The sequence below is a fragment of the Mobula birostris genome, chromosome 15 (genome assembly GCF_030028105.1).
Source record: "Mobula birostris isolate sMobBir1 chromosome 15, sMobBir1.hap1, whole genome shotgun sequence".
Classification (NCBI taxonomy): domain Eukaryota; kingdom Metazoa; phylum Chordata; class Chondrichthyes; order Myliobatiformes; family Myliobatidae; genus Mobula; species Mobula birostris.
In genome coordinates this window covers 40,004,208-40,018,813 of record NC_092384.1, presented here as the reverse complement: position 1 = coordinate 40,018,813, position 14,606 = coordinate 40,004,208, and the positions used below count along the sequence as shown (strand labels likewise).

Below are 14,606 nucleotides of genomic sequence, written 5' to 3'. Positions count from 1 at the left end.
GGTAGGTGGGGATGTTGATTATGCTGGCTAATCTACAATGCAGATTGGAAACCATTAAACCCACATCATCTCCACTACAGATCCAAGGTCACCTCAACTTTAACAGTAGGGCGGCAATACAATAGTCAAGAAAACCCACCAATGCCTCTACTTCCTGAGGATTTGATTATGCTGGCTGCTTTAGTAATTGCAGTAATTCTTTAGCCTCCTGAGGAAATAGAGGCAATCGTGCACTTTTTTGGCCATGATATCAGTATGGTTGGATTAGGACAGGCCATTGGTGATGTTCACATCTAGGAACTTGAACTTCTCAAACCTCTCAACGTCAACACCCTTGATGTAGACAGGTTAACTCTGACCTAAAGCTTGGTCTCTGAATTCATGCTTATGCAATTGTCCTCTGTGTATTGCTGCCCAACTACTGAAGTTGAGGTGACCTTCGACCTGCAGTGGAGGTGATGGAGGTTTCCAATTTGTTCTACTCCAGTGGGGAATTTGTCAGAGATGAGGTGCAGCAAAATGATGTTTTCTTCCTTGACAACATTCTGCACCTTGATTGTATTTGTCAGGATCTGATTATTTAAATAAAAATTGCATGCCATATTGCAGTAGATGGATTGGAATTTTTGCATGCAGCCAAATTTGGGAAGGGTGTGTCACAGTCCTTTACAAATGTTGGAGAAAGGCTTTGGTGAGGTATAGCAATTAGTGCTGATCCTGCAGATCTCTTGGAACTTACATATGGTGAAAACCACATCTATTCCTCCTGGATAGATGGAACCTGCATGGAGACCGAAGGAGCAGCTCTTCTGCCACTGGGAGAAGGTGCTGGCAGCAAGAAGACTCCTGTGTAGACACTCTAATCAAATTTTCCACTTTCCTTGGAAATGGTTGTGATTAATGCATCTAGAGGTCCTCTACCATATCCTGAATTACAGTTGTGAGAGATGAGGCTGTGAATTCTGAGGCCATGAATGTGTATGTTATTGCAGAGCACATTAATGAGTGATGAAGTGGTTTTGCAAAAGAGAGCTTTAACCCGCACCCAAGTAGTTAGTTATGTGTCCTACAATATTTTACATTATTTTCTATGTGAACTCTCCAGAGTCATAGAATGATAGAACAGTACAGCATAAAAATAGGTGCTTCGCACAACCATGTGGGCCACTTTGCCTATCTACACTAATCCCTTTTACATGCACCAGGTTTCTATCTCTCTGCCTTGCTATTCAAGTGCCTGTAATAATGTCTCTTAACCTACAGAAAGTGCAGGTGAGAATCAGTGGTGTTGTTCTGGCTATAAGAATTCAGAGACTTTGGATGGTTCTTTTGGTAGCAAAATTGTGTTGTTTGATGGAGTTGTTTGAAATCTTGAAGCAGATGGTTAAAGTGAATTCAAAGAAACTGGTCCCATTAACAGAAGATATAAGAACCAAAGGACATTGAATTCAATTGATTAACGAAAGAGTTTTGGATGGGTGGCATGAGAACTTATTTTTCATTAGACTATTTAAAATCTATAATTCACTACCTAGAGGAGTGTTGTAAGGAGATTCAATTATCACTCTCAAAGTAGAATAGAGTATAATTTGCAGGACTCCAGCGTAAGAGCTGGGGAATGGGACTAATTCGTTCTTCCAGTGCAGGCATGATGGGACAAATGAGTACTCAGTGCTGTAACCATTCTTATAGTTCTATAACTCGAAGTGGCATGATTGAAAAACTGTGAATAATTCTCTGCAAATCAAAAGGAAATGCATATACACAAAAAATTACACTATTTTACTTCAAAAAGTCATGAGGAAAATTAAATGTAAAGCAAAACTACATTATGCCATCAATATCTAGCAATTAGTCTGGAATATATGGAAGAGTTCCTACCTCACTGTACCAGCAAACAGAACTGGATCTTGTGGAATGATTGAGAGTTTACTTCGGAGATCTTCCAGAGCAATAGTGCAAATATCAACGTTATCAATTAGGATAGTTCCTGTAACTGGTTCAACCAGTCTGAACAATGCAACACTCAATGATGACTTCCCTGCAAAAAATAAACTTTTTTTTCATTATATGTCAATGATTTGGATGATGGAATTGATTGTTTTGTTGCAAAGTTTGCAGATGATATGAAGATAGGTGAAGGGGCAGGCGGTGTTGTTGAAGCAGGGAGGCTAAAGAACAGCTAAGACAGACTGGGAGAATGGGCAAAGAAGTGGCAGATAGAATATAATGTCGGGAAGTATATGGTGATGCACTTTGTTAGAAGAAACAGAAGGATAGATTATTTTCTAAATGGAGAGAAAATTCAATGAGCTGAGGCGCAAGGGTATTTTTGAGTTCTCATGCAGGATTCCCTAAAGTTTAATTTGCAAGTTAAGTCAATGGTGAGGAAGGCAAATGTGATGTTAGCTTTCATTTTAAGAAGACTAGAATATAAAAGCAAGAATGTAATATTGAGGCTTTATAAAGCACTGGTGAGGCCTCATTTGGAATATTGTGAGAAGTTTTGGGCCCCTTATCTAAGAAAGGTTGTTCTGACATTGGAGAGGGCTCAAAGGAGGTCACGAAAATGATTACAGGATTGAAAGGTTTATCATATGAGGAGCATTTGATGGCTCTGGGCCTGTAATCACTAGAATTCAGAAGAATGAGCAGGGAACTCATTGAAACTTATCGAATGTTGAAAGGCTTTGACAGAGTGGATGTGGAGAGGATGTTTCCTATGGTGGGTGAGGCTAAGTCCAGAAGACATAACCTCAAAATAGAGGGATGCCCATTTAGAATGGAGAAGAGGAGGAATTTTGTTGGCCACAGAGCAGTGGATCTGTGCAATTTGTTGCCACAGGCAGCTGTGGAGGCCAAGTCGTTGTGTAAATTTAAGGCAGAGGCTGATAGATTCTTGATTATTCAGGGAATGAAGGGATATGGGGAGAAAGCAGGAGATTGGGCTGAGGGGGAAATGGATCAGCCATGGTGAAATGGTGGAGCAGACTCAATGAGCCCAATGGCCTAATTCTGCTCCTATATCTTCATCTCTTATAAAAGAACTTGTAGTTACTATATGTATTCTCTTTCATACCTTTGATATGTCCAAAACGTTTTACAGCCGGGGCATGATTTTTAAACCAACAAAAACAGTAAAATCACCACTAAAAGATCATTTGCAAAGTCATTTTGAAATGTTTTTTTTCCTCACAGGTAAAATTCCAAGCAGGCTATTAATGTGAACAGTACATAAATTATATATCTACTCCTTTTGCTTTAAATGCATCTCAGTTGGCTTTCAAAATGCTCATTAATCTCATTTGTTCCTTTGATATACTGGTCAGTGACCTGTAAAGCCTTAACAATTTTCTAATTGCTGCTCCTACTGTGTCTGAGTTAATTGTACCTTGTAGGGCTCAAAAGATGATGCATCACTTGACTGACATTACCTTAATAAGCACGACATCCTCTTTAATGCTAAAAAAGACTTACCTCCTTCTCTTCTTATAATCATCCCTAAAAACACTGAATTTTAGTTCAGCTCTGCAAATGTATTAACCCCTATACATTTTTCCCACCATATTAAACTTCTATTAAATTAAGTATATGTGTTTTACATTTGGAAACCTGGGGGAGGTTTTAATGCTTAACTTTGTTCTGCATTGAATACATCATTAAAGTTATTATAATATACTGTATGAAGATATAACCAGCATAGAAATACTGCCATTTTTAAGTGTTTGGATATTTTTATGAGTTTTCATTCATAATTTAAGAATACCTCCCCAAAAACTTTCGTTACATATTTTGGTAATGACATTAATCGTATTGGGATTGTTTAATATTTTCCTGACCAAGACTATAGCAGCTCCTGTACACTTGTTCTTGTCTCATCTAGAATCTGGAGCATACGTTTGAAATTTAGTGTCTTAATTTGCATCCTTAAATTCTAACGGCCTTTTTTTTTGCCTTCAGTGACTCCACTAAATAGAAAATTGAAACAATATAGAATTCTGAGATCAATGAAAGAGTGCTTGCTAATCTCTCAAGATTTCTGATTTTATGTCAGTGACAACTATTAGCCTTTTTTAAATCAGGTTTTATTTTTCATCTGCTAGAATACAGGATCTAATAACACAGTACTGTGGTTGAAAAGCCAAAAGTCAGAGCTGAGCAATTCTGGTTATAATTTAACAGAAAAAAATGGAAAGTAATGTGAAACTGTTGTATTTGATAACAAAGCTAAGTCAGGAGAATGAAATAGGGAACTTGCAAAAACTGAATACCCTTGATGGCATGAAGTTATATATTACTGAACAATATAAATTAAATAGGAAAATGGTAATGGAGATACATTAGAAAAAATGCCAGGATCTTCACAATCTGTTCAATTAGTTAACAATAGATCGAGATTAGATTTGGCAATATCACAGTGCATCAGAACTGTTCCTAGACTGACAAGGAAGGAAGCAGTGAAGCATCTAATTTCAAGAGTAATTTAAGAAAGGACATTTAGAAAAGGGTGACGGTATACTGGTCCCATACTGGTGCCACTGACAGTCATTTCCTTTGTTAAAGGCTCTGAATAAAGAAAGCCTTTAGTTTGCCACATTATTTTTTATGTACATAATTGGTAACAAAGAGAAGCTATAGTTTTAAAATATCTTACCAGATCCTGTTCTTCCAACAATTCCAATTTTTTCCCGAGGATCTATATTTATATTCAATCCCTTTAGAACAATTGGAGTATTTTCTCTGTATTTCATCTGATAATTCTTAAATGTGATTGCACCACAATTTGGCCAGTTCTTCGGAACATTTGACTTTATAGCAGGAAGTGGACTTCCTGAAACATCAGTCTGATAAAGATATATAAACGTAAATAACAGTGAAGCAGTAGTATTTGAATGAACTGGAATTCATAATTGAATTCTGTTGTTATGTACTCACCAGATAATATTCTATTATTCGTTCTGCAGATAAGAATCTGGATTCTGTTTCCATTCCCATTCGTATGCATATTTGGATCAATCCCGTCAGCTATGAGCAGAGAACATTTGAAATTCGATAGTATATCTTTGCAAAATTATCAATATTAATAAGAAAAGAGTAAATAAACCTACTAGCCTTGAAACTCAGCAAATAAAAATCGGAGGTTCAGAGAAAATTTACAGAAAACTTGCTCTATCTTGGTTGTTGAAAAGATGTATTCATCCTACCAACTCTGGGCCAATAAAATCCTGCAGATCACAGTTCATCAAATATACATCCATTGCGATGAAGGTTTCTACATCAACTTGACTTTTATGCAATGTGACCCAGACTCCTAACGAGCTCTGTGTGATTTTTTTTTTTGCAAGACCATTGATTGGATATTCTGAGCTTCTTCAAGTTGGCAAGATCCTTGTCTGACTGAAATCTACTTATATATTCCTTAGAAAGTCTCTCTCTGAAATTCGTGGGCACTGATGCTATCAAGGTGGCTTTTGTTTGATAATAATTGAGTATTGACCAGTTTGAATCACAGAATGCAAACAGCATAGAAATAGACCATTCAGGCTGTCGTGGTCATACCTGCTCTGTGACCTGTATCTCGTCTAAAGTTTTTACATCTTTTCTAAAGTGTGGAACCCATAACTCGGTACAAAACTCAACTATGGCTGAACCATATGTAATCAGAAGTGTTGAATGAATGATCCATCAGAGCTTCCTCCTTAAGACTCCACTGTCACAAAAGCCAACCTCCAGTCAATTTGATTCTCTCCACGTGATAATCAAATGTTCAAAGACCACTAGATACAACAAAGGCAACATTCCAACTGAGCTTATGAAGAACTGTGCTCCTGAACTAGCTGTGCCTTAAGTCAACCTGTCCCAGTACAAATGTAGCATTGGCATTTGCCTGACAATATAGTAAATTGTCCAGTTGTTTACTGTTAACAAAAAAACCAGGACAAATTCAAACAACTAATTACTGTACAATCAGTCTACTTTGATTGTCAGTAGTGCTACCTCACCAATGGTCAATTCGGGACCACTCTTCCCCAGATATCATTAAAACCTTGGTCCAAATATGGGCCAAAGAATGGAGTTCAAGATGGGAAGAGAGGGTGACTGACCTTCTCACCAAAGTAGAATTGTTGAATTTGGTCAATATGCACCAAAGAGAAAACTCTCCAATGGCTGAAGTCATACTTCACAAAAAGAAACATGATTCTGGTTGTTATAATTCAATCACTTCAGCCTCAGGACATCAATACAAGACTGCCTCAAGTCAGTGTCCTAGTTCCAACCATCTTCAGTTGCTTTACAAATGAACTTCCCACCACCATATGGCAGAGGTGAGGACATTCTTTGATCGCTGCACATGGCTCAATGATGCTCATGACTCTTTAACAAAAGAAACGGCCTCCCTAGCCAAAAACACAACTGGAAAACAGACATAAAATGCTGGGAATACTCAACAGGTTAAGCAGCACCTGTAGAACTCACCTATCATGTTGATAATCCTATCAAGGGTTATGTCTTGGGTGTGGGATGACTAGTAAGTTGATTTATTGTTTTCACATATGCTGAAGTACAATGAAAACTTATCTTGCATGCTGTTCTTACAAATCAATTTGTTAAAACAGTGCACTGAGGTAGAATGGGGGGAAATATTAGAGGGCAGAATAAAACATTTCAGAGAGAAGAAGTAACACCTACAACACACTGGAGGAACTCAGCAAGTTGGGCAGCATCCGTGGAAGAGAGAAGAAGTGTAGTTTAGACAGACAATAAGGTGCAGGCTCATAATGAGGTGGATTGTGAGGTCAAGAGTTCATCTTATCATACTAGGGAATGACTCAATAGTCAAAACAGCAGGAGAGAAGCTGTTATTCGGCCTGGTGGTTGGTGCATTCAGATTTTTGTATCTCTGCTCGATGGGACGAGAGGGATGAGAGAACATCTGGGGTGGGGACCTTGATTATGCTGACTGCTTTGTTAAAGCAGTGAGAAGTGTAAACAGAGTCCAAAGAGGGGAGGCTGGTTTCCAAGATATGCTGAGCTATGGCCACAATTGGCTGCAATTTGCAGACTAGTTGCCATACCAAGCTATGATATATCCAGATAGGATGCTTTCTACGGTGCATCAATAAAATTGGTGAGTGGAAGTACCAAATTTTTTCTTTATTCTTTTGAGGAAGCAGAGGCCCTGGTGAGTTTCCTTGGTTGTGGTGTCAACGTTGTTGGACCAGGACAGGTTGTTGTCATGACACCAAGTCTCTAAGCTCTCTATCTTCTTCTTGTACTCTGTTTCATCACTATTGGAGATATGACCCACTACAGTGGTATCATCTACAAACAGAGCAGAATCTGGCCATGCAGTCGTGAGTATATAGGGTGTAGATTTGGGGACTGAGGCCGCAGCCTTGCTGTGCATCAGTGTTGAGGATAATCATGGTGAAGGTGTTGCTCTGATTCTTGCTGATTGTGGTCTGTTGGTCAGGAAGTCAAGGATCCAGTTGCAGGAGGGAGCATCTAGGAGTTTGGAGATGAGTTTGCTTTGAATTATAGCATTAAAGGAACAGCTGTAGTTCATCAATAAAATAACATAGGTGCCTTTACTGTGCAGATGATCCAGAGATGAGAGGAGGGCCAGGGAGAAGGTATCTGCCATCGATCAGTTTAAGCTGCAGGTGAATTGCAGTGGATTAATGTGGTCTAGGAGGCCAGAGCTGACAAGTTCCATAACCATCTCCCGGAAGCACGTTATGATAGAGGATGTTACAGCAACTGGGTGGTAGTCATTAACACACATCTTGTTTTCTTAGGTACCAGGATGCTAGTGGCCTTCTTAAAGCAGGGAAACTTAGACTAAAGCAGGAAGAGGTTAGAAGTGTCTGTAGAAATGCCCGCCAACTGATCCGCACAAGATCTAAGGACACAGTCATGAACACTATTTGGGCCAGATGCTTTCCACAGGTTCACTCTCCAGGAGACCGATCTTACATCAGTAACGGACTTCCACTGACTGACTTCCAACAATGACCTTCTTCCTTTATATGAAATACTGCTCCAAAAGAATGCAGTGTTTTCGCTTAGATGCACATTGACTTGAGTTTTACCAAGGCACCTTGATTCCACCGTTGGTCAATAAAATTTAAATCGCTGCCTGGAATGTCAGTGTATACCCGCGAGAGGTTTATATTCACTAATTCTGTAAGAGGGGAGCTGCACTCAAGAGCACAGATCAGGAAATCAGAATATCAATGACTTGATCTTATTTCGGTCACACCTATATACAGACCTGGCTGACTACATGAAATACGATGCTATTGATCCTCAGGATTTCAATACTATTGAGTTAGGTTTATATATGATCAATTAATTAAAAGATAAAATGAAAGGTTTCCAGTTAACTCCATTGATCAAATGTGAAACTTTTTTTTAATTAAAGACCACTTTGCTTGTTAGAAAACAAATGTATTAATAAACCTTAAAACACATTGTATTTTGAGTCTTCTTTCATTCTAAGGATTCAACAACATACTGCTTTAAATTTAAAAGACCTGGACTGGACTTTGTCCCCTTTTGTGTGAATATGATTTTAAATTTATAATTTTATTCTTCAACAAAAACACTATTAAATGTGAATTGTTTGTAATACATCACAGATAATTCTTTTTTACAGTATTGTCATGAATTCAAGGTAGAATCTTTATTATCAATCTATTCTTGTCAAGTCCAATAACTTCTCAGTGAATAGTAAAAACGTGTTGAAATTGCTTTTGTAGAGAATTCTATTGACTTTTATTATCCCTGAAACAATTTTGTTGTCCTTCAGGAGATAATAGGATAAATAAGACCAGTAAAATTGAATTAGTTTCCTCACCTGAACGGCATATGATAAAGCAAGACCCTTATCTGATGCAGGAATCGAGTAGGGACTTAAGATGACAAAGAGAGCCACAGTGAGGGTTGTGAGAGCTGTGAAGAAATCGACTCTCACGGCAAACCAACGCACGGAACAGTGGAACAGTAACAAATGGCTAGAATTTTTATCAGCTAGGTCTTTAAATCTGTAAAAAGGATAATGCACACTTTTTAACAAGTTTAGTTTGAAAAAAAAATTTTGCCTGTCAAAAATCAATCAGCCTCTAATGCTAAGCATGATATCAAAGATATAAATGTTTACTTACCGTTCAATAAAATAATTTGTTTTATTATAGGCATGTATTGTGCTCAGACCTTGAATGCTTGAAGTGATATGACAGAACCAAGGGGATGCGCTCATGTTTTCTATTCTTTTCAATTCTCTGATACCATCTTGAAAAAGCCTAGAAAATAAAAGTAATATTCAGGATTTCTTTTTGTAGATTGCCTACCGATCTATGAATTACTTTCTCTTGCTTCATTAATTTTCAAAATAGGGATCGAAAGGACAGATAAGTCTGAATTGCATCTTATGTTAATGTAACTAGCTTCTAGAAATGTGACATTTACAAAGACATCAACATGTATGCACATGCTTCGATAACCTTTGGCCTTGAGTGATTGAATCTATTCCATATCACTGTGTATATTTACCTATACTCTATCGGGTTTAACAATAATCTTGATCTCTTTAAATTGCACATGGTGATTAAAAGTCCTCCTCATCAGTTAAACTATTTTAGCAATATGCTTAGAAAGACATGTAAGTTCTGAAAGCATTTTGTATGTTGCTATTTTCCTTGCAAATATTCATCATAGGAATCTGATCATAATATCCTTAAGATTTATTACGTTCTTTCGTGATGCATAAAAAAATCAAAAAGAACAGGCTTTAGTTTGCAAATTAATCATGGCTGACTGACACAGAATGCAGAACCTTGATGGGGACCAGCAGTATTATTTAGACATTGAATTTAACTTATAAATGAAAAATAATAAACAGTGAAAAATTATGACACTTCATTCAGTGCATCATAAATTGTGTGCAAAATCAAAAAAAGCTGCATTGCTTGAATCTTGAAGCAAAAAAGGGAAAATGGTGCAAAAGGTGCACAAATCAGGCAGCATCTGTGAAAAGAGAAGCAGTTGACATTTCTAGTCTGAGAACCTTCACTGATTGTTTCTCTTTCTGATAACTGCGCAGACTCACCATTCCTATTTTCAAACAACCATTTTAAATGGCCTGTTGAAGATTTCTTATGATTGCACCAATGATCAAATGAATGGAATACTTCCAGTATAAACTCCAAATAAAGCATAAAGCTGATTGTGGATTTTGTTGCAAATTGTTTTTTAAATTACTTTCATCTATTCCTCTTAAAGAGGATTGTCAGTAGAATACATTGGGAAGTATCTGGGAATGTTGATTAGCAGAGTTAATGTTTAATGAATCATTTGGGCTTCTTATCCTGATTCACCTGGAATTACATTTTAGTCTATGTTTCATGCGCAGAGTACCAAAGTATGATTTTGTTCATTTTTTTCTATTTATGGGAGAACTTTTTCCATGAGCCATGCCTTAGGTGCTTCAATACTTCAATGGCTGTCTGGTCCATCAACATACCTAATCTATTCTGAATGACATTACAGGTAAATTGGGAAAGCAGCACACAGCATTCTATCACCTTATATTCTAATAACTGCTTTGGCTATGATTTTTATGATATGTTTGCCTGAAATAGCAGGTGAGTCTAAAGTTTTACTTTCCTCTGGAAGGGATTCATAAATACCAGTGCTGTATTGAAGCGTCAGTCTGGATTATGTGCTGAAGTTCTGCAATGAAATTTGATGTTTAGCATGTTGATTCAGACATATGTATTTAACCATTGTTAAAATGATTATCATAATGAAGTGACATGAAAAACTACAACTGGAAAGTTTCCCTGGAAAAATCCAACTGCTGTAGCATTTTAATGAGACCAGGGTAGGAAAACCTTTATCACATGTGGTGGGACACTTTCAGCTGAAGGAGAACGACAGGCATGAATTAAGACTTCACAACAGGAATACATGGTAAGCCTGTTGGTACATGAAAAGAGAAGAGATTAGTTTCTTTTTCAAGTACACAGGCTTTCATCAGAATACTTGAATACATAAGGGGGTTGGTGTTCAAAGTATAAATTCAAAATATGTAGAACTAGCTCTTCAAATATCGGTAACGCTTTCATGTATTCTTGGAATTCACAGCTTTCATTTTCAACTCTGAGGTATAGTTACAACTTACTCAAATATGACCTCAATTTGTCATTTAAGTCTTCCAAATAAGAACTTAGATTTTCAATTTACCATCTTTAACTTTTAAACATTGTTCTCCATGGGATATTTTGTATGATTTTCTGATTCTCATGCAGAACTTTATCTGCCAAGATAGTACATTGGGAATTCTGACATTAGCACTAGTAAATCCTATGTAAAAAAAAATGAACTGAATTTATACAGAATTTGTCATTGAAAGGACCGCCCTTTAAGCCTCCAACCAATTTTGTTACATATATGGTGGCTCAATGGCTATGCTATGAACAATTGATCAAAAGTTGTGAGTTCAAATCCCACTGTGGCAGCTGAGAAATTTAAATTCTAGTGATTAATTAAATCTGGAATTTAACAAAGAACATGACTTGGTAACAGTAACAGTTGAATTGTTGAAAACACCCACCTAGTTCAATAATACACTTCAGAAAAAGTTACCCTCAATCCCCAACGTCAAAGTGATCCTCAGTCAACCAACCAACCAACCAATGTGGTTGTCTCTGGCAACACACATCAAAGTTGCTGGTGAACGCAGCATGCCAGGCAGCATCTCTAGGAAGAGGTGCAGTCGACGTTTCAGGCCGAGACCCTTCGTCAGGACTAACTGAAGGAAGAGTGAGCAAGGGATTTGAAAGTTGGAGGGGGAGGGGGAGATCCAAAATGATAGGAAAAGACAGGAGGGGGAAGGATGGAGCCAAGAGCTGGACAGGTGATAGGCAAAAGGGGATACGAGAGGATCATGGGACAGGAGGCCCAGGGAGAAGGAAAAGGGGGGGGAGAATCCCCTTTTGCCAATCACCTGTCCAGCTCTTGGCTCTATCCCTCCCCCTCCTGTCTTCTCCTATCATTTTGGATCTCCCCCTCCCCCTCCAACTTTCAAATCCCTTACTCACTCTTCCTTCAGTTAGTCCTGACGAAGGGTCTTGGCCTGAAACGTCGACTGCACCTCTTCCTAGAGATGCTGCCTGGCCTGCTGCGTTCACCAGCAACTTTGATGTGTGTTGCTTGAATTTCCAGCATCTGCAGAATTCCTGTTGGTTGTCTCTGGATTGCTTTTTCCACAAGGCTACAAGTAGGTGGACTCTAAGTGCCCATTTTCAATATGTTCACATCCCACAAATTAACAAAACTTGGGGAACTAACCTGAAAAATATAGCAAGTACTATGGCAAAGATTGCCACTGCGATGAGTAGGTATGGAAAAACTGCTGCCATGGTTGCAAATATGCAGGTTATCATCAACACCTGGTGGAGGAAATTCTCAGCCTGAAAAGGTAGTCTAACATCCACTTCGTCCATGTCCTTGGAGAAACGGTTGATAATCCTTCCAACTGGGGTAGTGTCAAAGAACATCATTGGGCGGTGTAAAATCTTTGGATTAAAGAGAAAGGAGGAAATACCATTTCCAGATTAAGTTTTCATGATCCAGTTGAGCTGAAACTTTTATAAGTATTTTTCAAAGCTTCTGCACACTGAGTTTCTCTATATTGCTTAACTGATCATTCACTGAAAATATTTATATAAATATCTGTCAGTGTTCACATAAGGACAATAGACAAACAAGAGAAAATCTGCAGATGATGGAAATCCAAGCAACACACACAAAATGTTGGAGGAACTCAGCAGGCCAGGCAGCATCTACGGAAAAAAGCACAGTCAATGTTTTGGGCCGAAGGACAATACACATGTAGATTTTCTTCCTGTTCTAGTTAAAACTGGGAGGAAAGTACAACTACATGTCTACAGAAATAACACTGAAACGTATGCTCTTCAAAAGAAAATCGCAATATAACATCAGGTAATACAAAACTAACACATTCTATTCCAGTTCCTAGCAAAAAAAACAGAAATAGCTTACTTCCAATTGTTTTGAGCAGTGAGAGATGCCTGCCCATGTACGCCCACCAGCAACCACGGACCTGATGGATTTGCCGTATTTACATAATTCAATAGACATGGTGACACCTACCTTCCCTCTAGAATCTCCTCTCTCTCATCCAAATGCTAACTAGTTCCCTACTTAGTTTCTGAAATCTGCTAAGACTAATGTGGTGAGTGGATGGAATTTCCAGACACCCCTGGGAAATGTCCACAAGCACATTGCAAATGTTGTCCTTTGACCAATTGTTAGGGGAGGGTGGAATTATATTTTTGGAGCAAAATTGCACATGGCTATTGAAATGTGGAAAAAGCACTAATATAAATAATATCTTTACTAGGGATCCAATCTGTGAACTATAAAATAAACAAAATTAAAATAACTATCCAAGCAAAAGAAGTTGACCCTTGCACATGAACAAATGATTATTGATGATAAAATACAGCAAGTCAAACTTAGCACCTATTATTATAAATATATGAGCTTTCAACTTTGAATATTGAAAATAAGCAATTGATTATTAGTTAGATAATTACAATGGGAGCAAAACAGAGCAGTACATCAATGATAAAAATATAAGCTGACAAAATTAATTAGTTACTGTTTTTGCTGTATGCAGGACAAGAGGGCTGGTGGACAGGATGGTAGAGTAGTAAGTGCAGTTTCTTTGTGGCTTCATGGATTTGGATTTGATAGTGATTTCAGGAGCTCTTTGTTCTCCTAGTGACTGTGTGGATTTCTGCCAGATGCTCCATTGTCCACGCCCCACCACATCTCAAAGCTGTATGGTAGGTTATTTGGCTGATATAGATTGTAAAAGGAATCTTGTCAAATGGTGCAAGCTGAATCATCTGCAGCTCAGCATCAGTAAGACAAAGGAGATGGTGGTGGACTTTAGGAAGACTAAGCCTGCACTGCTCCCTGTTACTGTTGTTGGTGAGGATCTACAAATCCCTGGGGGAGCACCAACACAGAGGCTGTGTACAAGAAGGTCCAGAGTCGCCTCTACTTCCTGAGGAATCTGAGGTCCTTTGGAGTATGCAGGCTTCCCCTTCAGATGTTCTGCCAGTCTGTTGTTGCCAGTACAATCTTCTATATGGTGGTGTGCTGAGGCAATGGCATTAACACAGGTGATGACAATAGACTCAATAAACTGATTAGAAAAGCTGGCTCTGTTATAGGAGTCAAACTGGACACACTGGAGACTGTAGTAGACCAAAATACCCTAAGGAAAATCCCGGCAATTCTGGACAATGTTTCTCACTCTCTGCATGCCATCTTGGCTGAACGGAGAAGCACTTTTAGTAATAGACTAAGACAATTGTGCTACTCCAAAGAGCGCTATATGAGGTCATTCTTACCCTTGGCCATTAGGCTCTATAATAGATGGGGAAGTGATGACCCCCTCCTGTTAGACTGTTTGAGATAACTTATTTTTTATTCTTTCTACTTCTCTTCTAATATTTTGATCTATGCACTTGTAATGTTACTGTGACATTAATTTCCTTGAGATCAAT

General features: G+C 38.2%; 1 protein-coding gene across 4 annotated transcripts in view; it reads right to left on the bottom strand.

Moving 5' to 3' along the window:
* The window catches only part of abcc12 (ATP-binding cassette, sub-family C (CFTR/MRP), member 12), a 127,055-nt gene that overhangs the window by 9,323 nt on the left and 103,126 nt on the right, over nt 1–14,606 (bottom strand). For all 4 annotated transcript variants that reach the window (XM_072279630.1, XM_072279631.1, XM_072279632.1 and 1 more), the window contains 6 exons: nt 12,355–12,581; nt 9,168–9,305; nt 8,861–9,047; nt 4,936–5,025; nt 4,655–4,844; nt 1,882–2,041 (listed from right to left, as the gene is read on the bottom strand). In XM_072279630.1, the coding sequence (XP_072135731.1) occupies nt 1,882–2,041; nt 4,655–4,844; nt 4,936–5,025; nt 8,861–9,047; nt 9,168–9,305; nt 12,355–12,581 (992 nt within the window). The remainder of the gene's footprint in view (nt 1–1,881; nt 2,042–4,654; nt 4,845–4,935; nt 5,026–8,860; nt 9,048–9,167; nt 9,306–12,354; nt 12,582–14,606) is intronic.